Source organism: Pogona vitticeps, chromosome 5, assembly GCF_051106095.1.
Source record: "Pogona vitticeps strain Pit_001003342236 chromosome 5, PviZW2.1, whole genome shotgun sequence".
Taxonomy (NCBI): domain Eukaryota; kingdom Metazoa; phylum Chordata; class Lepidosauria; order Squamata; family Agamidae; genus Pogona; species Pogona vitticeps.
In genome coordinates, this window is record NC_135787.1 from 163291679 (window position 1) to 163318249 (window position 26571).

Sequence of the window (26571 nt, forward strand, 5' to 3'; positions counted from 1 at the left end):
CTCCTAATAAGGGATGTATGACAGTATAACCCACAATTATTTTCTTGATTTACTGCAATGTGTTAACTGGCATGGATTTGGCGTAATCAAATGCTGCTCCAAATGTAAGATTTCTTACATGTATAATTATCTTTTGCCTTTCTTTCGCTGTGGAAATGAAAATTTAAATAATGGTACCTGGTTAGATTGGTACCTGATTTATGGGCATGACTTTCAAGATAATTAAATCCTATTTACTCATATTTTGGTGCTGAATACATGGAAAGCAACACTACTATCCAACACTACTCTTCTTGATCATCCCAGAGTACAGGACATGTAATAAGAGGCTCAAGTTACAGGGAGACAGATTTTGGTTGAATATCAAGCAAAACATCCTGTTTGAACAGTACAATTGAACCAATTACCTCAGGAGGTAAAAAGTGCTCCAAAGCTGGAGGCATTCAAGAGAAAATTGGCCAACCAGCTGTCAGATCTACTCTGATTAGGATTCCCACACTGAGCAGGAGGTTGGATTCAATGGCTTCATAGGCCCCTTCCAACTCAATGATTCTATGATTCTATGATCAAAGTTTCCCAGTTGTTAGTCTTCACTCTTAGAGCATTCCAAGCACAGACCAACTTACTTGGGCAGGGCTACAAGAAATCAATTATCCCTGATAGAAGACTGATAGTGCTATTATGAAGCACTATAAGAAGCCCCACAGCATTTATTGGGCACAGACAAAAAATTAAAATGTGATGTTTTGTAGCATTCCACAGTAAATCAGCTATTCTGCAAATCCCTTTTCAACATGAGAATTCTTAACAAAGAATTAATGCTCAATAATAACTGGATATCTTTATTACTAATTCAAAAGAGAAAATGTTCAATCAACTCATTTATATATAATCTCATAAATACTTTCTCACTTTAATTTGTGGCTTCTTAGCTCCTTGTCCCCAGCCTGCTGAATTATGGGAGGAACTGCTTCCCTGAGAGCCTGCTGTGTTCCAGACTCCTCCTTCCTCCTCTTCTTCCCAGCTTGAATGCCGTGTTCCTGATACTGGCCCCTCATTATCACCCCAGCCATCTTGAGGTGGTTTGGAACCTTTGATGAAGAATAAAAAATAATTATTATTACACTGTGTGGCAACATCAGTGGGTTACAACAGCTCATCTGTCCTAACTACTGGCCATTCTGGTCTGATTGAGGGAAGTGTGAATTATAATCCAGAGGGCACTTCAGCCTTCTCCCACCTATAGTATGACATAACCCCAACATCCAACAAGTTTTATTCCAGAAAAGTGTACATACAATTCCGGTCTTGGCCGTTTCAAATTAGAAAAGACTAACAAAGAGTGAAGAATACACAGGATTTCATTATTAACAAATACAAAGAAATACAGATTCCTATTGTATAGCAGCAGTTCCTATTGTATAGCAGCAGAACTGGCACAAAAGACAAAATTCTATTATTATTATTTGTAAATTTACGATATTATATTTTATATTGTTTTGTTTTTTAATGTAAAACTGTGTATATTTTAAATTGTTTTTATCTTTTATGTTGTGAGCCGCCCAGAGTAGACTATGTCTAGATGGGCGGCATATAAATGCAATAAATAAATAAATAAATAAATAAATAAATAAATAAATAAATAAATAAATAAATAAATAAATAAATAAATAAAATAAGGTTCAAATAAATTCCCAACTAGCCTATTGCCTATGACATCAATGAACTGGTTTCATGTAATTTCCAAGATAGTTTGTATGTAGATGTACTATTCTGTACTCCATTAGTGCAATAAAGAGATTTCACAAAATTATACAAAATATTTTCAATCTCCAACATCAATACTAAAGTTCAGTTCCTGAAAAAGAGCCATTCATCTATCCACATTTATACCCCAAATAAAATTTAATTCTGACCATACAATTTTTCTGAAACTAGCTAACAATATGAAATGCTTACACATATAAAGATCAGCTGCCATGAATCTCTCAGCTTAGGCAGGGCGATTGGGGGGTTGAAAAATCACAGAATTTTCCATTCTGAAAGTTCCACCTGACAGAGATCTACAGACAATTAAACATGGTTTACCTGGTACAGTAGAAAGATCTGAGGAGGAAGATTTCATGGTCTACTATTGGCCCTGCTCTCCTTAGCTTCCTGTTCAAAAGCAAGCTGCTTTGATTCTTGCTGGGAAGCTTATTTTTTTGAACAGAGAGCTGAGCTTATATTAGGCTAAAAAGCTTTCCAATTTAGGCCTGTCTCCCAGGTGAGCCACATTTAGGGGTCTATAGGTATCTGCCAGGTAAAACTCCAATAATGGAGAACTTTGGGATTTCTATGCCTGAAAAACGAAACAACGAAAAGAACAACAACAAAAAAGTTCCATTCCTTTTAGATAGCTTTTAACTGCCAAAACTACGAATGTTAGCAAAACCTCTGAATTTTGCTCTACAATAATTTCTTGTTTAACTACTTTGAACAAAATATTGAGAGGGCAGTTTGAGATGATTCAAGATCTCTTCCCACTGAGAAGTTACATTTGAGAAAGTAGACTATCAAGTCCAATTGCTAAGGAACATCATTCCATTTGAATTTATCACATTAGATCTAGACAGATTTACCAACTTGATCCAATTATATCAGTGGTTCCCCAATAAGTATAAATAAGTCTAGATCAAACAAACTAAACTTACAAAGTTTATGGTTAATAAGTACTAAAATCTGCTAATAAAAAGACTGTAATATATCTTGCAGAGTTTTTACCCTTCGCCCAATCCCTGTATCCTACAGTCACCAGCAATAAAGATTAGAATGAGAGGTTTGGGACTGCAGTCCTAGTGTTGCAGTGATGTCCACTTTACATGGTATAAATTAGCAAAACTGAAGTTACCTACTAATTTGAACAATGGGCTGTAAATATTATTTATTTATTGAATTTATGCTCTGCCTTTCCACTACACAATAACATTCATGGTGGCTTACAATTTTTGTAAAGAAAGAAAAAACAAATTCAAATATGAAATCATCATCATCATCATCATCTTTGAACTGCAAAGCTGGAAGGGACTCTACAGATCATCAAGTCCAGCCCCTACTATCAAGTAAAATTAATCCTATCACACAACTCATTAAAATCAATTAAAGGAACAGTTAAAATTGTAGAGACTGAACATATCAATTTAAAAATAAGTCTTTTTCCATCCTTCCTAAAAACATTTGAGAGTAGAAATGAATTGCAAGTCTGAAGGGAATGCATTCCTCAATCTGGGAGCCACAGAGAAAATGCACTATACCTATTAGACAGGTCTCTGCAACTGTCTGTATTCTTTAAAAGGCCTCTCCTGAATAACTGCTCAAAAAAGCTTCAAAACAAGACAGACATCCCATAGAGAGACAGGCTTTCAAATACTTACCATTTTAATAGTACAGTGATGCCTCGCAAGACAAATCCCTCATGCAACGAAAAACTCGCAAGACGAAAGCGCTTTGCGATTTTTGGTGACTAGCAAGACGAATTTTTCTATGGCCACGCTTCGTAAGATGAATTTCTTTTCCTTTTTTTGTTTTTTTTTTAAATCGCACAACTGTTAGTACCGCGCTTCACAAGATGAAAATTTTGCAATACAACACAACTCGCGGAACAAATTAATTTTGTCTTGCGAGGCATCACTGTACAAACCTTGAAGTGGGCCATACACAAGCATTTACCAATTAGCAGCCTAGCTACCACATACTGTATCAACTGAAGAATCCCAACCCTCTTCAAGGATAATGAAATAATATAAGGAATCGAGTAGAGCCTAGGTTCCCAACCTTTGTTACTCAGATGTTTTTGAACTGCAACTCCCAGAAAACCCAGACAGCACAGCTGGTGGTGAAGGCTTCTGGGAGTTGCAGTCCAAAACTCCTGAGTAAGCCAAGGTTGAGAACCAGTGGAGTAGAGCAAGAGGTAAAGGAGTGTCAGAGATAAGTTTGGTCTTAGGTGTCTTCTCTGTCTGCTTGGTGGAATCTCTGTGTGACTGCCTATGTTTGATGGTCTTCGATGTTGAAACTTCGGCGTCATGGCTCAGTCGACGTTGACGTCTAGGTGGTGAGGGAGACGTGGAAGAGGAAGAAGCATAAATATACTTGACTCTTTTGTTTCTTCAGTAGTCTTCGACCTCATAGCAAGACTTGACCTCGAAATCATCATCTCGATACCAACGGTGAACCTTTTTACGGGCAACCTCTACGTAGACTGGGCTGTCATAGTTGGTCCGAGAGTGGCGTCGAGAGACTCAAGGGAGAACAATAACTTCCCTGCACTGAGATTGAGAGGTATGTTTTCTTTTTTCTACTCTTTCTGGGAGATGCATGGCGCGAAGACTCGTCCGAGTTTGAAAGCGTCACCACAGTCACCCACCCAGTATACACAGGGCTAGAATGGGCAGAGTCTCGGCTGGAAGAAACCTCAGCCTGTATGAGCGTTGGGCTCGATGAGTGGCTTGGTATCGGTACCAGAGCCTGCACAGTACATTGATGGACCAAAGTATCACCATCAGAAATACTCGGTGTCAAGTCATTCCCTGGAGGACTCCTCCGGAATCCGGTAATGACGCCGACACCACTGGTAAACCACGAGGTCGATCCTTTGAAGAAGCCTTGTCCTTCTTAAGTTTTGCAGAAGACCTCTTTTTTGTCTTTGACTCCGAAGCTGTAACATTAGAAGTCAAAGCCAAGGTCGACGTCAAAGATTTCTTTAAACTAAATCCCGATGCCTTCTTAAGGGGCTTTGTTGGAGACCTCAGTGCGGAACCAGCCAGTAGAGACATTGTCGGAGGTTCTGAATGGGAGGTAGCCGTTAAAGCTGAGGTAGATTCCATGGTTGGTTTGGAAGGAGAAAGAGACTTTTCCCAAAGGTAAGCTCGAAGCCTACGTTCACGAGATTTAAGAGCAGGCTTGGAAAGTTTTCTACACTGAGGGCAGGCGTGGGGGCAGATGTTTTCCCCAAACAATAAAGACAGTGCTCGTGCCTGTCAGTGAGAGGTATCTTAGCGGCACAAGAAACATAGCACTTAAACAGCCTTGAAGAGGCCATAAACCAACCAAAACTCCCAGGGAGAAGTATTACGAAACTTACTGATTTTAAAGTCCAATTCCTCAGAATCAAGTCCGTAAAAGATGGCGGGATTCGGTAAGCAAATCAGGATCAAGCCGAGAACCACGTTAATTGCCAAGGCAAGTCAGTTAAGAAAAAGGCGGTAATCAATAAGAGTCCAAAGATTGAGCCGGGATAATCTCAATACCAAAACCAATCCGTCAAGAAAAGCAGTAATCAATAACAGTCCTCTGAAGATCAAGCCAGGAACAACGTGCAAACTTATTAAAATCGTAATCCAAAATTCGTAGTAAAGGAGTCCATGTAAAACCGTAAAATACACAAAGAGGTAGGGAGCTCCAGCTAGGAGATTACAGTCGCAGCGGCGGAAAAAAATGGAACTGAGGTGAACGGGTGGATGGTTCACGAGTGGTAGGGACAACGTGCTACTAATTTTTTTTTTTGTCTTAAGCTGTAGAATATTCCGAAGAACCAGCTTAAGCACAGTTTAAACTCAGTTGTGTGCATTCAGAGGCCACGTAGAAGAAGTATAATCGTACTTGACCTTGTAAACGTTATTCATACTGGTTACCTGATTTTTAATTGTTTCTAAAGTTTTGCTGGTTTATAAATACTATGTTCAAACTTACAGCATTTTACAGCCTGTCCATGAGCAATTCATAAGAAAAATAGTATATGTAGCTAATACAGAAAATGAAGTCAAAAGATACTTACTAGGTTTTATGGCATTTGGTGCATTGGAGGGTCCATTTCCCCAACCAGCAGAAGGCCCTGCATCATCAACTTCACCCCATCCAGGGCTAGTTTCATTTGGTTCACCCCAAGCAGCTGTACCATTATCTGGAGCAGGAGGTGTGCTTTTGTTCCAGACTTTATACAAAGAAGAGTTTGTTATGCATTTTAAAAAATGAATTAAGCGTACCTTCTGACATTTAGCACAGCACAACATGGAAAAAAAATCTGTATCTTTCTATACAGCTAACTCCATTTTGTCATTCTTCATACTTCACTAAATATTCTGGATCTTACATTATTTGATTTTTAATGCTTGAAAACTAAGAGTGTGTAATGGTATAATATTATACCGTTTCTAATACACATTACCTCATAAATTATGAATCTACTAAATAGCAACAACAGATCTAATTTTTTTAAAATGGTGTCAACTGAAAAGCAGTAGTACAAGGTGAAAGGTACACAATACATTGCAGTGGTGAATAAAGAATGGTGAGTTTCAGTTTCCTAGATAAAAATGGATCTGAAACATGTATAAAGATAAAAGCAATGGAGGGGGAGAGAGTGAGGAGAAATAATCATTCCCTTTCTTTCCTTTTGTACTGCAAATCATCCTTCCTAAAAGAACCTGTGCAAGAAATGTGGTTCTCTACACAATACTTTCCAATATTTGGGAGAACTTAATAAATTAAATCAAAAGCAGGTAATGAACATATCAACTTTTAAATTTTAAATTACTTTGCACCAACAGTGAATCTATAAACCTTTTCTAATAAATATTAGCATACATGTATTAGTAAGGACAGGCTTTCTAGCAAAATCATTATATGCAGGAGAGAAGGCCACTAATCAAAAAGTTAACACTGTGTAGCAACTGCTACCTGTCCCTTTGTTCAGAAAGTCCCTTGAAAGATATACGGCTGGCAGCTTGCAAAAGACCCACACCTTTTTTTACATGACAGCTTCTTTAGTGGAAGTCTATGTGTTAGAAGATTTACATTGCCTATGCACACAATACATACAACTAAGTTACAATTATCAGATGGTACATGAATAAGGTTTCTGTTCTGGCGTATGCACAATAGACTGAAGCTATCCTAACCAAGCCGCTCTAGATCATGCTATTCTTGCTTTAAGAACACTTAAAGTTAACTGATCACTCTAATGCAGACCTGGGCAAAGTGCAGCCCAAGGGACACATACGGCCTGTGAGCCGCTCCAGTCCAGCCCGCTAGTCATTGCTCCAGTCTGGTGTTCAAGCACTTGTTCAAGCCCAAGAAAGACTGGATTTCTCTCACTTAACAAGTTGAACATCAAAGCCATTTATAGCTTTTTGTCTAAAGTTGATCAGTTGCTTATCTTTAACATACCGCAAAAAACCTCTTTAGTATTTGTGAAGATTAACAAGTTTAAAATAAAAACAATCATAACATCACTGTTTCATTTTATTTTTAAGTAAAGTTGGTTCAGATTTTTCATGTGGCCCCCTATAGAAATTAATTGCTCACCCCTGCTCTAATGTCAGCATTAGAATGAACAGTATTGCTGATGAATGGTAACTTTTCACAAGTAACTACAGAATAAGACAATCAACGATTTACTTTTTAAACTGATTCAACTTAAAAGCAGTTGAAAATGTGCAAGTACAGGAATGTACAAATCTGGATATTACTTTCTTATTATATTTCAGACCTTCAGTAAATAATCTGCACAATATTGAATAAAACTGAGCACAATACCTGAGGGTGCTACTTTGCTAGGCCTTGGAGTAGGGAGGTTCTGTTCTCGTGGAGCTGGTCCACTTTGCGAGTTCTTGTCCCACAGGTTCACATTCTTGTAGTTGTAACTACTGGGATCTCCCCATGCTGACGTGCCATCATCAATATCCATTTTACGACTAATTGACTGAGGGGATGGTTCTTCCCAGCCACTGGGCTCCTCATCTTTTGAGGCAGTTGGCTGTGGCCCACTGTTCCAGTTAGGATTGGGTGGCCTTGCATTACCTGGAGTCGGTGGTGGTGGACCCCAGGAACCAGGCGCCTCTGACTGCTGATGATGCTGCTGTTGCTGATTATTCCATGAATTTGGCTGCCTACCAGTATCATTCCATGGTGGAGTTCTTTTATTATTGTCCCACCCGCCTTTTGATGAACAGTTTGCATTTGCACTATTACCCCAAGTCCCAATCTCATTTTGACCAGTTTCACCCCAATTTGACATTGACTTGCCTCCTGCATTTTCCCAGTTGCTGTTTTTTACCTGGTCAACATCCTCTCCCCAACCATTCTTCCCAGAAGACCACCCTTGATTAGATGACCGCCCATTCCATCCGGGATCCTTACTGGAATTCTCATTCCAAGATGATGTCACTTTCTCATCCGGTCTTCCTCCTCCCCAGTTTGAACAACTATTCTTGTAATCATTCCATCCTCCAGTGTTTTTGGGTTCTTTCCAATCTGTTGGAGTAGAGAGCTCGCTCCATCCAGACTTGATTTGATTGCTTTGGCTAGGTGCATCTCCCCAGCCCCCTGAGCTCTTTGTCTGTATGGCAGAACTCTCCCACCCCTCAGTTCCTTTATCAGCCTTTCCCTCTGCCCTTGGCATCTCTTCAATGTCCCAAACAGTATCTTGCTTGATTTGCGTTTGACCCCAGCCAGTATTTGAAAGCACTCGGGGGTCCAAATCAGTCCTGCTCAACAAAGTTTGCAAGACTGCCTGGCAATCAGGATGTGTAGGCCTATATGATCGACGTCCAGAATTGTGACTATCACTACTTCCTGCTTTATGGTTGCTTCCAGTGCTTTGACCTCCAACCTCACTTCCTGTAGAGCTGGAAGATCTTCCCCAACAGGGAGCCTGGGAATTCCCTTGGTTTTCAGGAAGGGGGTGGCCCTTTTGATTGTCCCATGCTCCAGTGCTAGAATTTGGTTGGTTTGGACCACTCCATTCACCAATCTTCAATTCATCAGACCCAGACGGCTGTTTCCATTCTCCCTGAGACACCACTAATGTCATTTTGTTCCCTTCACTCCACTTGCTCTCACCAGAGTGCTGAGGGCCAATGGTCCAAGACCCATCACCCGTAGACCTGTTACTATTCTCCCAAGAATCATTTCTTGACCCATTAGATTTTTGAACGCAAGGTCCCTTCCATGAATCCTCCCTATCTTTTCCATTGTTCCCATGATTTCCAGAACTGCTTTGACCAGAAGCACTGTCCATTCCAGAAGCCCCCCTAACTGTACCCCAAGACCCAACACTCCCAGTCTTTCTCTCTCCAGTGTTTTGAGAAGGGGTATCAGTGTTCCTGGAGGAGTTCCCAAAGCCCATTTCAAAGGACATTCCCTTATTCTCCATTGGGTTTGGTGAACTTAAGTTCAAGGAGTTAGCTCCATTTTTTGGTCCATCAGTGTTGTGAATTTGAGCCTGTTCTCTGCCAGAGACAAAGTTTACACCCGCATTTTCCATCTTTGACTGCTGTTCCCTACAAATCTGACCTGCCGTAGTAATCTGTGCATTGGAACCACCATTATCAGATTCTGAATTTGCCTTCCTTGAATTGCCCTCTTGAATTAGTGCTGGCCAAGCAGATGGGTTGCTATTTGGGTTAAAACTGCTGAAGCCAGGGCTGGGGCCAACTCTGTCCTGCCCACTCAAGTTCCTCCAGTTTGCTAGACCACTGTTACTCTCTGCTACAGGGTTGGAAGATTGAACAGATTTAGCCTTGGGGTCAGATTTCCAGGCCCCAAGATTACATTCATTACCAGAACTTCCAGACTGGCACTGGTTTCCTTTTCCTTTGTTGCTAGTGGTGCTTCCTGGCAGAGTGCTCTTCTCCAAGCCAGGGTTCGAGGCACTATTGTTGTCTGTGGTGTTTTCGGAAGAAGATTCAGTATCTTTGCTGGCAATACAAGGCCACTCTTCCATGTCAGACCCGTCTACAATCACCTTTTCCCAGACGTGAGTTGGGTTGGCATTGGTGCTGTTGGATGAGGCTCCAGGACCCCAAGTGGAATTTGCATAATTTGAAGCAGCAGCACCCCCAGTTGTTGAATCTAAAAATGAAACACGAAATTACTTATAAATCCATAGAAGATTCTGAACAACACATATGAACTATTTCTATGAACTATGCATACAGCATATGAATCACAATGAACAGATAGGCGGGGTATAAATGGAATAAACAAACAAACAAGTTACACATCAATCCTACCATAATATATATTGGCCAGTATCTGACTGGAGATTTAAATAGCATTGTGTGACTATCCCCCAACAAAGAGTTTAAGCAGCAGTTGGATTAGTGGCAACTTGCAGTCATGGTTATCAAGTCACACTTATAAATCCCAAATAGAATTCTGGCCTACAAATAAGAAAAGTACTCAGAAATACTGATAATTTTCACTTCCTTTCGCTGTGCAACTTTTTTTTAAAACTATGATGGGGTACTTCTTTACTTGCCCATATGGAAACTTCCACTGTTTCTAGGAACAGCTCAGACCACCAGTTACTCCTATCCACTCCTTATTTTTTCACTCTACCAAGGTGAAAACAGAGAGACCAACAGCAGCATTGCAGAAGGCTTTTTTACTATACAGGAACCTGTCACAGTGGAACCTGTATCTGCATGTATGACAGCATGGTTGCCTTTCTATCATATTTTCTCCAGGTATGACCAGGTTTTTTCCATTTTTCTTCCCTTTGCTTTTGATAATAAAAAAATATCAATGCCTTGTTGAGGACATGTTACAGTAACAGATCGAATATTCCTCTTTTTAGCCCATAATACTAGAATCCTAACAGTGCAGTTTTTAATAATAGGACTTCTTCTCCAACCATGCTGAGAGAGACTCTTAAATTCCTATGGCCCACAGAACTCCTTCCTGGGGACCAAAGAATTGTGTTCTTCATTTATAAATTTAAATATTCAACTCAAAGGCAAGTAGCACCTTCCTGAACAATCAGTTGTGATAGGAACCACAGATTTTAGAAGTACAAATTGGATTTTTTTCACAGATATAGGATTTTTTTCCCACAGAGATAAAGGATTTTCTTTCAAAGACACAAAATTAGTATAACAATTATTACCAACATTTATTTTACTCTTCTTTGAAATATTGCTGTGCACAAAACACTGAAATGTTTTTTTAAAAACAGAGTGAGAGCAATTTGTGATTTCAATTCATACCAGCAGTGCCTATTTATATATGTACCGTATTTTTAAAAGCATTCTTTCTTACAGATGAAGCAACAATCCCAAAAGGGATAATAATATACAGTACCACTAAAGTGAAAATTAACATTTCCAAGAAATGGAAATCCAAAATAACATGTGTTATACTGGTTTTACCTATATGTCAATCAATCAAACCTTTATTGGCATACACAAAACACCTAATCAAAACTACATTCAGTAAAACTTGTTTGCAGCTTTCTGGAACCATATTAAAATTTGTTCAGATTCAATGTAGTTTTACTATTTATGCAGCAAAACACACTCTCCACCCTATCCTATGTACCATATAATAATGATAATAAAAAAATTTATTGTCATAATTAGCCTACTGATTATATCAGAGGATCCATAAACCTGGCTCAAGCATGGAGTGCTGGTTCAAAAGGTGCTATTTTGGCCTGTTTACTATGTGTGCTAAGAAACGTGCTACTTTCTTCACCCTGTCTTTTAACAGAAAACCCATTCTGTCTATATCTGACCACCCTCTTACTTTGAGCAATATTGAGCCCAGATATTGAGTGTGGGGTTCTGAGTATCAAGAGCAATATGAAAACATGTGTACCAGCAACTCAATTCCTCTCAGTTCACAAGAGCAGTTCCTCTCATTGTAAGGAATACCCTGAAACCTGCCAGATAATACTGCTGAAGGCATTACATTAAATCTGGCCAGGGGGTAGGCTCTGCGTTTTTGAGGTGATTGCAATGGATGGTAATATAGGGCCCTCCGGCCCTGCCTAACAGGAAATCAAGTGGCTTAGGGGGAAACAGGTCTTATTTGCAGCACTTAGGGGATCTTGGAATTCGATATCTAACATCCTGCGTTTAATCAGCTGAAATGCTTCCTTGTGGGGCAAGGAGCCCAGTGATTCCACTGACATGCCTATTAGTGAGATTTTCCTTTCAATACAGTGGTGCCTCGCAAGACGAATGCCTTACAGGACGAAAAACTCACAAGACAAATGGTTTTGGCGATGGGGTTGATGACTTGCAAGACGAATGTTCCTATGGCTGTGCTTTGCAAGAAGAATGTTTTCCATTTTTTGTTCCTGCCTCACGCTTGCTGATTCTTAAATGTTTTTCTACGATGTTTAAAAAGTTAAAAGTTTTTAATTGAAATTTTTGAAATCATCTGGACAATATTATGGCTTTAAAGAGCACTTAATAAACCTTTTGTAAACCAAATTTGACTTTGTTCTGCCTTTTTTTTTGCCCATAGGAACACATTAATTAGATTTCAATGCATTCCTATGGGAAAACGCGTTTCACAAGACAAATTTTTCGCAAGACAACATTAACCGCAGAACGAATTAAATTAGTCTTGCGAGGCACCACTGTATATTCAAGTTCTCTAGCGATACTTGGTTCTTGGAAAATGTGGTGTAAAAAACTGCCCTCTTTGAAGTTATAATGGATCTTCAACCAATATTTGATTGATCTCAGCCATGCCTGAATTGTTCCAATTTTTGGCCCGTCTCTAAACAGACGGTCGTGTATGGCACACAATTTGGTATTTCCAGAATTTTCCATAGGAACATAGATTGGATTTGCTCTATGGAATGATCCCAGGCCTTTATCCAAAGAGGTATGCTGTATAGCAACTGTGAAATAATCTTGGTATTAAACACTTTAAATGCAGGCGGTACATATCTATTTCCTGTATTATAAAAGAATCTATGGATTGACTGGATAGTACTCTTAGCCTGCTGTATTGTTGCTTTACAGTGTAGGATCCAGCTATATCTGAAATGAAACACAATGCCCAGATACCTGCTCAATCTTTCTTCCCTCAAAAATCCACTTGTACAATTTCCATGATTTTGCAAATATCATGACTTTAGACTTACCATAATTGAGTTGTAGGTTATTATTGGCTAAAAACTTGAGGCAGTTGTACATCAGACGTTTTAAACCAAGTTTGGTACGAGAGAAGATAACTGCATCATCTGCGTACAAAAGTAAAGGGACCTTCGTAGAGCCGAATTTAGGAGGGTGGCCCTCAGTTTCCAGTAGGAAAGGGGCTAAGTCATGCAAAAACAGGTTGAACAGGGAAGGCGCTAATAAATAGCCCCTCTGTTGGTGGATATCCAGCCACTTATGATCCCTGAGTCTGAGAATTTGATTTGGCAGGAGGTTGTAGAATACAGTCTCTTAATAAGATATATCAGCCTTCTATCAATTGAGAGGTCAGCTAATATGTTCCACAGTTTTTCTTGGTCAACTGAATCAAAAGCTCCCTTTAGATATAAAAAGGCTACATATATTTAACTCAGGGGTCTCAAACTCAATTTACCTGGGGTCCGCTGGAGGCAGAGTCTGGGTGAGGCTGGGCCGCATCACATTTCCCGCCAAGTGGAGCAAGAGCCTGAGGAAGCCACCCAGGAATTTCCTTAGCCCGGCTGGGGCTCTGAGGAGGAGGGGTGCGCGAGCCCTCGTCACCAGCCACGACTCCCTCCAGCTCCTTCTTCACTACCACCACCACCAGCAGCATCAGGATGAAGGAGCAGAGAAGGGAGGGAGTGCTGGCGACTGCCTAGCAGGGGGTAGGAGGGCACGACATAAAAAAAAATACCTCACAGAATCGCCTTGCCAAAGGAGAAAAGCCCCCATCGGTACCCGTGAAATTAAACAGAACAGGGAGGGAGCCCCACAGGTCCGTACGCACAGACAGACAGACAGACAGACAGACACACACACAGAGGACCAGCAACCTTCCTCCGAGAGCCCCCCTCAAAAAAAGCCGCACGCAGCAGCAGCAGCAGTTACCCCCACCACAACAGAGGAGCAAACTTTGCGAGGCGAGCCCAAGCAGCCTCCAGAGCCGAGGCGGCTGAAGCAGGACGAGGAAGAGGAGGAAGAACCGCTGGGCACTGAGGTGGCCGCTGGTCGGGCTGGTGCTGGGGGTACCGAGAGAGAAAGAGAGCCAGAAAGCCACTTCCCTGGAAGAGGCGGCGGCAGCTGCTGGTGGTGGCCTGGAGGCGCTCTTCAAGGACGGGCCAGGACCGAGCTCCGCTCTCAAGCATCGCTCGGCAGCGGCTCAGGCGCTTGGGGAAAAGGGCTAGCAGCCACGCCTCGCTTGCCGGCTCTCCCCCAAGACAGTGCCTCTTGCACTCTCCATCCAGAACTGCAGCCTGCCAGCCGGCAGACAGGCAGGCTGGCTGGCAGGCTGCAGTTCCGAATGGAGGGTGCAAGAGGTACTGTTTTGGGAGACAGCCAGCGAGTAACACAAGTTTTTTTTTAACCCTTGACAGCAGAGGACACGTGGGCGCTTTGGGGGGCAGGCAAAGTGGGGGCCACAAACTATCATCTGGCGGGGTGCAAATGGCCCCCGGGCCACATGTTTGAGACCCCTGATTTAACTATATGTATGCATAGCATAACATTTGTAACTTGGCAATCAATACTAATCTGTAGAACTATTTTGTTTTGCTACAAATCTCTGTAGATCTTGATTTTTACTCCCATTCCTATTTCAGATACACAATGCTGACATAACTATTAGCATGTAGGATATATCTATTAGAATGACCCCCAGATTATTATATAAAACAATTTATTTACAAATACAAATATAAATCATATTGTTCACCATAAGGGAATTTAACTCCCAATCCTCTGGATCACTGAGCTATCCATCAATAAAATATAACCATATTTACAAGTGACACACAGGATGGCTAAATAAGCAAAGTTCACATTAGGAACTCTTGAAGTGCTTGCGTATGAGGCTTTTATAACACAACTGCTTTGCCTTATTGAAATAATTCTGCAGAGAAGCCAGACATCATTATAATCTATCTATAATCACTTTGTGTTTTCTAACTGAGGCACCCATTTTTATTTAACCACCAAATCCAGTCAAGTGGGAGAATTTTTTTCAACAGGTGCGGACTGGGAAATGTACAACTTCACACAAACAGATACAAGATGTTCCCTGGGGAGGCAGATTCTTCCTTTCTCTTCCCCTTGCCATATATTTCTATTTACAGAATTGTTTTGTGTTCCATAAACCAAAACTTTCCTCCTTATTCACACTTCAGGGCTTCTCAAGAAGCAAAAACAGAGAAGACCAATGTTTATATCCCCCTAAATATATGTCTATATGACATCTGCAACCTCCTACTAAAGTCATTTATTTCATATAATTAAACTAAAAATGTCACTACTGGAATAGGTACACTTTGAAACTGAGAAAGCACTGCCCAGTTCTATTACAAAATGAGCCAGAACTGGCAAATACTGTAGTTACCTTTATTGGCTATCTTCCGTTCTTCTGCTCCGAAAGAAGCAGGGCTTGGAAACAATAAATCAGACAAAATACTCCAACTTATGGTAAATAGAAGACTGAGGATTCAGCAGAAATCTGAAGTTTCCTAGCAGTTTATGAAAAGGACCAGAAAAACAAATAAATAGCACTAGGCTAAATTGTTTCTAGAGTTGTGAAATGGATTAGAAAAAAATCCCAGTTCCCCCTTATTACAACACTTTTTACTCACAAATAAGTCTGTAATATACTTGCAATATGCTATGGCTTTTAAAAAAGATTAACCACACACACACACACCAAAACAGAAAAAGAGCGCTGACAAACATCCACTTTTAAAATGTCAGGAAGGTGTGTGGCAACCATATGATATCAGGAAAAGTTGTGACGCTCACTGAATAGATGCAACATAATGCACTACACGCCCTAGACTGTGGACAATCAATCGGAATTCTGCATTTAACTTACTGCAAATAATCAATAACTGGTAGCATGAGAAGTATTCTATCTGGAATATCTTGGACCTAAGTCCACTGAGCCATTATTAATTAAACCAACAGTGGCAACTTAAACACCCCATAAAGCCATTTTTAGAACTTGACACAAAAGAGACACTAGCAATTTACACTATTTTTTTTTAGAAATTGAACCCATATAGCCAAAATAACTGTTTACTATTGTGACAACAATTATTTTATATATTTAAAACCAGAAGTACCCAATTGCACAAGAAATCCCCTTGTCATCTGCTTGTCTTTTCTCACTTCCATCACTGTTTTTCTTCCTAACTAGTCTTTTTGTGCCTCTATCAACTGGACCACATTCCTTGGCTCATCCGGTAGAAGGACCTTCTCTCGCATACACACAGCTGTTAGAAAGAAGTATAATGTGGAATATCTGGTCCTCAAACTGGGCTCCCCAGACGGTCTGGGACTGCAATTCACAGAAGCCTTCCCCATTTGCTGCACTGGCCAGGATTTCTGGGATCTGCAGTCCAAGAACATCTGGGGACCATAGTTTGAGAACCACAGATTCTATAAAAATTGCAGAAGAACAAAATACATCAGTCTCCTCTCCACTACAATGGTACCTCGCAAGACGATTACCCCGCAAAACGGTTTTTTCGCTAAACGTTGACTTTTTGCGATCACTATAGAGATTCGCAAAACGGTTTTTCCTATGGGGAATTTCACTGAACTATGATTTGATCCGTGCTTCGCAGACTGTTTTTTTCGCAAGACAGCGATTCTAACAGCTGATCGGTGCTTTGCAAAATGGCTTCCCTATGGGTGATTTTCTCTGGACAATGACTATTTCCCCCCATTGGAACGCATTAAACAGGTTTCAATGCATTCTAATGGGGAAACACTTTTCGCTAGACAATGTTTTCACAAGACAGCGATTTCAATGGAACGGATTGGCAGCCTTTCTCCAGATGAGGGGACTCAAGGGAGCTCACAAAGTAAATGAATAGAATTAAATACACAATAAACTGTACATTATAAGAAATTAAACCATATTAAAATATTGCAAATGATTTAAAACATTAAAAAAATTTTAAACAAACCTCCTAAGATAAAAACCAGCATGCCGGACGCAATTATCAAAAGCCTGTATAAAAAGGCGGGTCTTCAGCTGTTGTTGAAAGGATACAAGGGAGAAGGCCAACTTAATATCTCTAGGAAGGGCATTTCACAATCTGGGATCTACCACAGACAAGGCACTATCTTGTGTTTCCATTGAGGATACCTACAATGGGACTGAGAGGAGGGCCTCCTCTGAGGGTCTTGTGAACTGAGAATGCTTGTATAGGGAGATACAGTCCTTCAGATAGCCTTCAGTGCCTTTAACCAGAAATTTGAATTGGCCTAGAAACAGGCTGACAGGCATTGCAGTTGTTGTAGCGATGTTGTTATATGCACACTGTTAACTGGTCCCACTCAGCAGTCAGGCTGCTGCATTTTGAACTAGCTGAAGTTTCTGAACCATCTTCAAAGGCAGTCCTGTGTAGTGTGTGTTACAGTAACCTAAGAAGGATGTAACTAAGGCATGTGTCACTGTAGCCAAATCAAACATCTCAAGGAATGGTGCAGCTGGTGTACTTTTAACTGTGCAAAGACACTCCTGGCCGTTGCCTAAATCTGGAACCCCAACAGTTCGAATTATGTGACTGAGTACCCTCAAACCAGTAGAAGGTAGAGCAGCCCTCTCATTTTGATGACATTCCTGCACTGGTTCTTTGAACCTGTGGGAGTCATGAGGATTTTCTGCAACTCATAAATTGCACCCAGGGTGGCGGGGGGGGGGGGGAGAGTTTCAATGGAAGCTGTCTCAATACAGAGTGTATGAATTCCAAAAATCCATTCCTAATCCCAAGACTGCATACTCATACATGTCCATTTTCAGATGTTTAGGTTTCAGTCTCAAATCTATGACAGACATACATATATATTGTTTGCTTTTTATTATCACAGATGTTTCTCTATTTCTTCGTCCCACCTTTTCTAGATTTCAATTCTCAAGACTGAAAAATGGCCACCTCTTTGAACAGATCTGTAATATTAACACAGTGATTCTAAAGAATGCTTCAGCATCTTTCCTCCAAACATTATCTTTCCTAACTTTGATTAGAACAGTAAAGGTAAAGGTAAAATACATTTTAGAATTTGACAAACATTTTGCTATAACCACTTTTGCTTCTTGTCCAGGTACTTACAACAGTTACAAGTATTAATATCAAATAAAAATCCTCATAAACACCAAAGAGCAGCAACCTAATGTTTTCATACCTGTTGCAGCCCCACTGTCACACGGCAGCAGCACTCCTGGTACTGGTTGTGCGTTGTTTGTATTTGCTCCAGGTGCTGGAGAAGGAGACAACCCTACTCCACTCCCAAGGAGCATACAGGATGGCGGAGGGGGCTGCCCACGTTTCAGTAACACTTTGTGGTCCTGCTGGCAACGGAATCGCGGCGGCACCTCCCGAGGCATGTAGCGGGCGGCGCTTGGCGGTTGACCGTTCGGCACTGCCACCCTTTTGGCATTGTTGCCACCATTGACAGGTGGCGATGGAGAGCTGCCAATTGGGCTGGCGGTCACTGGTTGGCTTAAACTTGGTTTTGTCGCTTCGGGCACTAAAAGGAAAAAATAACTGGTGTTGTAAATTGTTTTGGAAGCTGAACTATGATTATCTTGTAAGATTACACTCAGAATGATCATTTCAAAATTATTTTCTATTATGGCTTAAATTCAATTGTTAGTCCCAACTAGATCGATCCATCATACCACTGGGACCTTAATATTCAGCAGCTGTTCTGTTGGTCTACTCTAGCTCAGAGTGGCAGAGACATTTATGCTCCAAAATATTAGTCACTGTCAACTGGATTGACAAGTTTATCAAAGATAACTTTCCTACATCAAGAAAAAAACCTACATTTTCCAAAGAAACAAAGCAAGCCATCACTGACATCCAAATCTGAGACACTTAGAAAGCTACAGAACGGAATCTCCAGAGCTAATCAATACAGAGGTCATTGAACTTTTCATATTCTGCTGCTGTACAATGCAAACTGGCTTCCACCACAAGACACAGAAATTTAAGTAGAAAAAGGGAGAGAAGTGTATCAGCTGGATACAAGCAGATGAACATGTGCGTCAGGGAGTTCACATATCCTTTAAAGAAAAATAGTGAGTTGAAGCAATAAATACAGAAATGAGGAGCAGTGTTAACCCTTAATGAATATCTGTCAGTGTTTAAGAAAGCTTGTATATGACTCATGACAATAACCAGAGATCTCAATTCCCTCAGATGTAAGTCAACATTTGAGAAACAAATTTCTACAGATATCAAAACAGCAGTTTTATTTAACAGTAGCAGAAACATATACCTCATCTGAAGAATTACAAACACTCTGATAAGTAAACGTATAGAAGGAATGAGTAAACAAAGAAAAACAACAAATTATTTAGATTTCTCTCCATTTTCAGCCAATATAACAAAGAATCTCATATCCAAGCCATTATTTTTGGCAACTAGGCTTTAAATGGTTTGGATAGTGAAATTTAAAAAGCTAGACTAATCCCTGGGAAAGATCAATAAGAAATGGGCAAAGTGGATCTTTTTGAGAGGACATTCCAATGTCTAGGTGCTGTAAGAGAACTTCTCGCACATAAACAACGCACTTTGATTTGGAATCTAGAGCAGGACCTCAAAACGTGAACTTATTGTGAAGCTGGTTCATATGGGAGAAAACAGCCTTTCAGATATCCTGAACAATAAAGGGCTTTAAATTCTTTGGCCCCAACAGTTAGTGTGTGCGCATTTACAGAGAGGCTTCAGACTGCCTGGTGCTGCTTTCTGCTTCTGGCTGAGTTCATTTACAGTGGCACCTAGACTTATGAACAACTCCACTTGTAAACATTTCGAGTTACGAACGGCTCCGTTCGCAAAATGTTGCTTCGATTTGCGAACGGAGCCTTGACTTACAAACAAAAAACCTGGAAAAAACCTTTCCTGCCCTTTTTTTGACCTAAGTTCACCATAGGTCAAAAGAAGAAAAATTCTCCCCCTAGTGGCAGAGTATGGATTAACCGGCTATGCATTAGTTCCTATGGGAACTAATGCCTCTACCTACGAACAGCGCCTAGACATACGAATGAAAAACAGCCTGAACGGATTAAATGGTTTTCAATGCATTCCTATGGGAAATCCACAAACTTTTCGACGCATGAACGCTGTTCCAATACGGATTAAGTTCGTAAGTCGAGGTACCACTGTACAGGGTGTTGCAGGGTGGTTTTGGCGGGGCTATGTTTCTGTGCTTTTGTTTTTTTATTGGTGTGTGTTTTTCCCCAGCCCCATCACATTCTGATGGAGCTGGCTGTGGGTGTGGGGGTATTTTTGATTCCCACACACACACTATGGCGTTCCAATGGATCTGCCTGGGGGGAGTGTTTGATTTTATTCCCCAGCCCCATGGCATTCTGATGGGACTGGCTGTGTGTGTGTGTGTGGGGGGTTTGATTTTTTTCCCCAGCCCCATTGCGTTCTGATGGAGCTGGCTCTGTGTGTGTGGGGGTGTTTTTGATTCCCCCCCAGCCCCATGGTATTTCAATGTGTATTGGAGTGTTTTTTTATTTTTGTCTGGAACAAATTAATTACGTTCCAACATATTCCTATGGGAAATGGTGCTTCGACTTACGATCATTTCGAGTTATGCCCATCTTCTGGAACAGATTATGGTCGTAACTTAAAATAGTAAGTACACATTAAGTTCGAAAGTACAGACTGATTATAAAGAAGAAGAGTAAGTGGCTATGAGTGTAGATGTGAAGATTATGACTCCTGTACCTAGGGGAAGTAGACAGATCAGGACTTTTAGGAGCATATAACACCTCTCACTGGAATAAAACAGAATGGGCAGTGTGTACTCCTTTAGTTGTTGGCTGACTACAACAGCCACCAGCTCTCACCAATGATGTAACTCAAGAAAGTTACAGACCAACTGCATTAAGAAGGGCAGACATTCCCCATCTGTGGCTGAAATTATGTCCCCAAGTCTTCAGCTGCCTTAATAGTATAATTTTTTAATCAGCTAACTAGCGGATCACATTAATTCCAACAGTCTTTTTAAAAACAGATAGCATCTAATCATCACAGAGGAACAAAGAGCCTGAATTTCCCATATTTGCTAACATTCAAGGAAAAAGACAGGTTACCTATCTGTAACCATGGTTCTTCTAGTGGACCTCTGTGAATTCACAAAAATGGGTTTCTTCTGCACACGCGCAGGATGTCTCGGAAACTTCTAGAGCTTAAAAAAGAGTAATTAAGATCCCCCCCAGGATCCAAGCTCCGCTTCCTCCACCTTCCTTTCAGTTCCGCTCAAGTCCACCGTTGTCAGATAAAACAGGTCTACTATTAAACAACGTGATGGACAGAGGGAGGGAGGGAGGGAGGGATGTGTGAATTCACAGAGGTCCACTAGAAGAACCATGGTTACAGGTAGGTAATCTGTCTTTCTTCATAGTGGCCTCTGTGAATGCACACAAATGGGTGACTGACAAGCTCACTTACCGGATGGAGGGCCATCACTGTAGCAGAGAAGTCAGTATCGCCCTGGCAATTGCAGCATCCCTTTTGGCTCTGACATCGAGTCAATAGTGCTTTGTAACCATCAGAACATTGGACCAGGTGGCTGCTCTCCAAATGCTTTGCACTTCAATCCCAGTGTAGAGCAGTGGTCCCCAACCTTGGGCCTCCAGATGTTCTTGAACTACAACTCCCAGAAGCCTCCATCACCATCTCCTCTGGCCAGGATTTCTGGAAGTTGAAGTCCAAGAACATCTGGAGGCCCAAGGTTGGGGCCACTGGTGTAGAGCATTCAATGTCAACACTGCCCGGGTAGTGCATGCCTTTAGGTGGTCCGGTATTGGCTTGCCAGAGAGTTCATAGGCAAGCTGAATAGCTTGAACTATCCACCTGGGTATGGTCTGCGTTGAAGCCAGAGCACCTCTGTTTCGTCCATGGTAACAGATGGAACAACCTAGGTGAACGTTGAAACTGTTTTGCTCTGTCGATATAGAAGGCTAGGGCCTGTCTAACATCCAGTGTGTGGAGCTTGCGCTCAAGAGGGGTGGATGGAGAGGGGAACAATGTAGGCAGCATTATGGGTTGACTCATATGAAAATCAGACACCACCTTTGGTAAAAATGTAATATCAAAGTACAAAGTCACTTTACCCGGATGAAATTGTAAATATGGAGCATCGGATCGCAGAGCTGTTAATTCACTAGCCCTCTTCGCTGACATGATCGCGACCAAAAAGACAGTCTTTAAAGATAGTAATTTTTCATTGCAGGCAGCTATCGGTTCGAATGGCGGCTTAGTTAATGCACTGAGAACTAGTTGAAGAAGAGGGATAATGGTATTGAAGGTTAGCATACGGAATTTTCTAGGACATATAAATTTGTTAAGTTGTCTCAAGTCCAGAATGGGTCGAAGACCTCCATCCTTTTTAGAGACCGTGAAATAACAGGAGTAGAACCCCTCACTTATGTCAGGTGGTGGTACTCTGATTATGGCACACTTCAGGAGGAGGGATGATATTTCTTCTTGTAGTGTCGGTGACTTGTTCCAAGTCATGAAACATCAAATCTTTCTTCTGCTGAGGTGGGAGTTGTGCATCAAGGTGGAGCGTCTTAGCCATACGTAGGATGAGTTGGGCGTATGATGTGTAATCCTAAGGTGATGGAGGATGATTGTCAAGAGCGTCTAATCGAGGGGCAGGATGTTGAACTGTAGAGCCATCCAATGATGATGAGCCGTCATCCTGGGACGGTGAGGTTATCAATGGTGAGCAGTCTGGAATCTCCATGTGGACTCTCGTTATAAAGTCCGCATCTGGCTGTGTCGACATCAGAAGTGGTTTGACATTGTGTCTGTGAGGCCTGGAATAGGTGGTTGTTGTATCTACCATGGGTTGAGCCATAGTTTGTTTGGCTCGTTTTGGTGGTGCAGCGGTCTCCAATGAAGCCATTCTCTTTCGAGACAGTCTCTCCTGGAAGAGAGGGGGATCTCCACAATATCGATGATGACCTGATGGAGGAGACCTCATGGGGGAGTAACATGTCGAGGGAGGATATTTAGGTCCCCTGTAGTTGTCTGGGTAGCCGTAGTCATGGTACCGTTAAGGGTGGTACTGGTCAAAGTACCACTGTGCAGAGGACATTCGGCATGACAACATTGGTCTCTGTGCTGATGTGATTGATATGGAGAGGTATGTCTACACTTCTCCGTTCTCTTTCTTGGAGAGTGTTCCAGAGACTCTGACTCCACACTGACATTCGTCCACCCTGATGTTCGACAGCCTCAGATTGGCCTGAGCTCGATGACAAGCTAAGAATGGCATGTGGTGCCTGAGTTGAGGAGATCATGTGCTCCTCTCTGTCCGACAGCGTGGGCGATTCTCTGGAAGACTCCTCCATAGGCAGCGGAGCTGGTGGAGAGACTGCAGTGATCGATTTAGAAGCTTTCTTTGGCTTCCTGGTCTTATTCTTATCTTTCTTCTTCCTTACAGAGTCGTCTGACCATGGCTGTGTCTTGGTAGATGGTTTAGAAGATTTCTGTGATTCTTTAGACTTGGTAAATACCGAAGTCATGCTAGCCATAGATTGGGCAGCCGGACTGGGTGTAGTTTTAGCCGCTTCTGGCTGAGGTGGATTGGACAAAGGGGGACTCCCCGCTTCCATAGTTGGATTAAGAGTCTTTTCGTATAGGAAAGATCTCAGGCGTTGAAGTCTCAACTGAATAGCTGGTTTGGAGAGACTTTTGGACACAGCACACGACTGGGTTTGGTGGGATTCTCCCAAGCAAAAAGACGGGTTACTTACCTGTAACCATGGTTCTTCAAGTGGTCATTCTGTGAATTCACACAAAAGGGTTAATCCAGCGCCAGCGTCGGTCCTCTCGAAACATTCTCGAGCTTTAAGAGAAAAGTAACAAGTGTAAGGCTGCCTATACTGCGCATGCTCCGCCCACCCAAGCCTCAGTTCCATTTATCTGCCACAGGTACCCGAGCATGAGGTAGATACCGACAGTGACAGATAGTGGGGAGGCTGGGCGGGATTGTATGAATTCACAGAATGACCACTTGAAGAACCATGGTTACAGCTAAGTAACCCCTCTTTCTTCATTGTGGTCTTCTGTGAACGCACACAAAAGGGTGATTAGACAGCTTACTCACCAGACGGTGGGCTGTCACTGGAGTACAGATGTCAACACTGCTCTCCCGAAACTTGTCTCCTTCTTGGCCCTGAGGTCTAGTCTATAGTGAGTGATGAACGTTGAGACATTAGACCAAGTGGCAGCTCTGCAAATTTCAGGTACATCAATGCCACGGAGTAGGGCAGTAGAAGAAGCCATGGCTCTGGTTGAGTGAGCCCTTAGTCCTTCAGGCGGAGACTTATGTTGGAGTTCATAGGCAAGGGAGATCGTGGAAACAAGCCACCTGGAGAGTGTAGAATGTGCTGCAGGTAAACCCTTTTTGTGTCCAAAATAGCACAGAAAAAGCCTGTTGGAGGCTTGAAAGTCCTTAGTCCTGGAGACATAAAAGGCTAAAGTCCTCCGGACATCAAGAGTATGGAGCATACGCTCAGTGTCATTAGCTGGTTCAGGAAACAGAGTAGGGAGAGATAACGGTTGACTGAGATGAAAGTCGGAAACAACCTTAGGGAGGAAGGAAACATCTGGATATAACTGAACTTTTCCTTGAAAAACTGCAGAAACGGCTGGTCGGAGCGAAGGGCCGCAAGCTCGCTTACCCTTCTAGCAGACGTGATAGCCACTAAAAACACAGCCTTGAGAGATAGAAGTTTAAGGTCGCAGGTAGCCATAGGCTCGAAGGGAGGACGGGTAAGAGTGTGTAAAACTAGCTGGAGAGACCGTTGTGGAACTGGTGGTCGAACTGGAGGCCTGAGATTAGTGAGTCCTTTAAGAAAGGCCTTAACCGTTTGGTGGGAGAAAAAGTGTGACGAAGTAGAATCCTTAGGCTGAAAGGAGATAACTGCACCAGGTAAATTTTAATAGTAGATAAGGACAACTTGAAATCAAACAGATAACGTAAGTATTGTAACAAAGTAGACAGAGACACAGGGGATGGTACAAGACCTCTGTCCTCAGTAAACTTAAGAACACTTTTCCACTTCTGAGTGTATAACAGTGCAGTGGACGGCTTTTTAGCTCGGTCTAATACCTCCTTGATCTCAGGGAGATCCTCCATACTGTTAGATGCAGTGTCTCTACCTCTGGATGGAAGACTGCGCCTGCATCCTGTGTCAAGAGATCGGGTATTATCGGAAGTCTCATGAATTCTGAGCACATCCTCATCAGTGTTGGGAACCAAACTTGTCGAGGCCAGTACGGTGCTATGAAGATTACTCCCGTAGGTGAGTAACGAAGTTTCACGAGAGCCCTCTGTACTAGAGGAAGAGGGGGGAACATATAGAGAAGGCCCTGATTCCACTGTATCATAAATGCATCCCCTAACGAGTCATTGCCCAGTTCGGTTCTGGATGCATACTTGGTGCATTTCGATGAGACGCAAAGATGTCCACAGTAGGAGTTCCCCATTGGCGACAAAGATCGTGGAACACTTGGGTATTGAGTTCCCATTCGTGTGTTTGATGTGGAAGATGGCTGAGATGGTCTGCTAGAGCATTCTCCGTTGTGGACACATGTATGGCTACTGGGAATATATGATGGAGGTAGCACCACTCCCAAAGATGAATGGTCAGGTAAAGTAGCGATTGTGAGCGAGCCCCTCCTTGTTTGTTGATATAGTACATGGTCATGGTGTTGTCCGTTATCACCTGAACACCACGAGCTTGTACCATGGGAAGAAAGGACCGGAGTGCCTTTATAACAGCTATCATCTCTAGATGGTTGATGTGGAGGCTGATTTCCTTGGAGGACCAGAGGGCATGTATCCTGTGTTGGCCATAATGTGCTCCCCAGCCTGTTGGGCTTGCATCTGTGGTTATTTGAACTGTAAGCTGTAGTGGCTTGAAAGGTCTGCCTATTTTCAAGTGTGGAAGGTAACTCCACCACTGGAGCTGTTTGTCAAGCTCTAGAGTTACACAAAGGCGCTTGTGTGGACTGTCTGTCATTGGATCGAATAGAGCAAGAAACCAAGACTGCAGAGACCTTAGTTTGAGACGTGCATGAGATAGGGTCGAGGTGGTGGAAGCCATGAGGCCTAACAGATGTTGGGCGTGCTTTGCTGTTACGCGAGCCCTCGGTTGAAATTTTCTTAGAGCTGTCTGAATTTTTAATATTCTTTCTTTGGGTAGAAAGATCCGTGCCTTGGTTGCATCTAGGCGAGCACCTATGTAATGAACCACCTTGGATGGTCTGAGGTGTGATTTTTTTCATGTAGATGGTGAGGCCTAACTTTGGGAGTAACCGAAGAATGAATCTTGTGTCCTTTAGGGCCTGCTTTCTGGATGGAGAGACCAGCAGCCAGTCGTCTATGTAGGGGTAGATGTGGATGCCTTTGAGGCGCAGGTAAGATAGATTCCCAAAGGTGATATTTGAGACGCTGTTGTCTCGCCTTCAGTGCTGCCTTCGTGAAGGTTTTGCAATGCTGGCAAGACTTTGTAAGGTGGGCTTCTCCCAAACAAAAAAGGCAGCGATTATGCAGGTCCTTGTGGGGAATTTTTGCAGTCCACGCAACGACTGAA

General features: G+C 42.1%; 1 protein-coding gene across 7 annotated transcripts in view; it reads right to left on the bottom strand.

The window, feature by feature from the left end:
* The window catches only part of TNRC6B (trinucleotide repeat containing adaptor 6B), a 158616-nt gene that overhangs the window by 35224 nt on the left and 96821 nt on the right, over positions 1 to 26571 (bottom strand). For all 7 annotated transcript variants that reach the window (XM_073000133.2, XM_073000136.2, XM_073000134.2 and 4 more), the window contains 4 exons: positions 18123 to 18467; positions 7573 to 9888; positions 5813 to 5968; positions 913 to 1091 (listed from right to left, as the gene is read on the bottom strand). In XM_073000133.2, the coding sequence (XP_072856234.2) occupies positions 913 to 1091; positions 5813 to 5968; positions 7573 to 9888; positions 18123 to 18467 (2996 nt within the window). The remainder of the gene's footprint in view (positions 1 to 912; positions 1092 to 5812; positions 5969 to 7572; positions 9889 to 18122; positions 18468 to 26571) is intronic.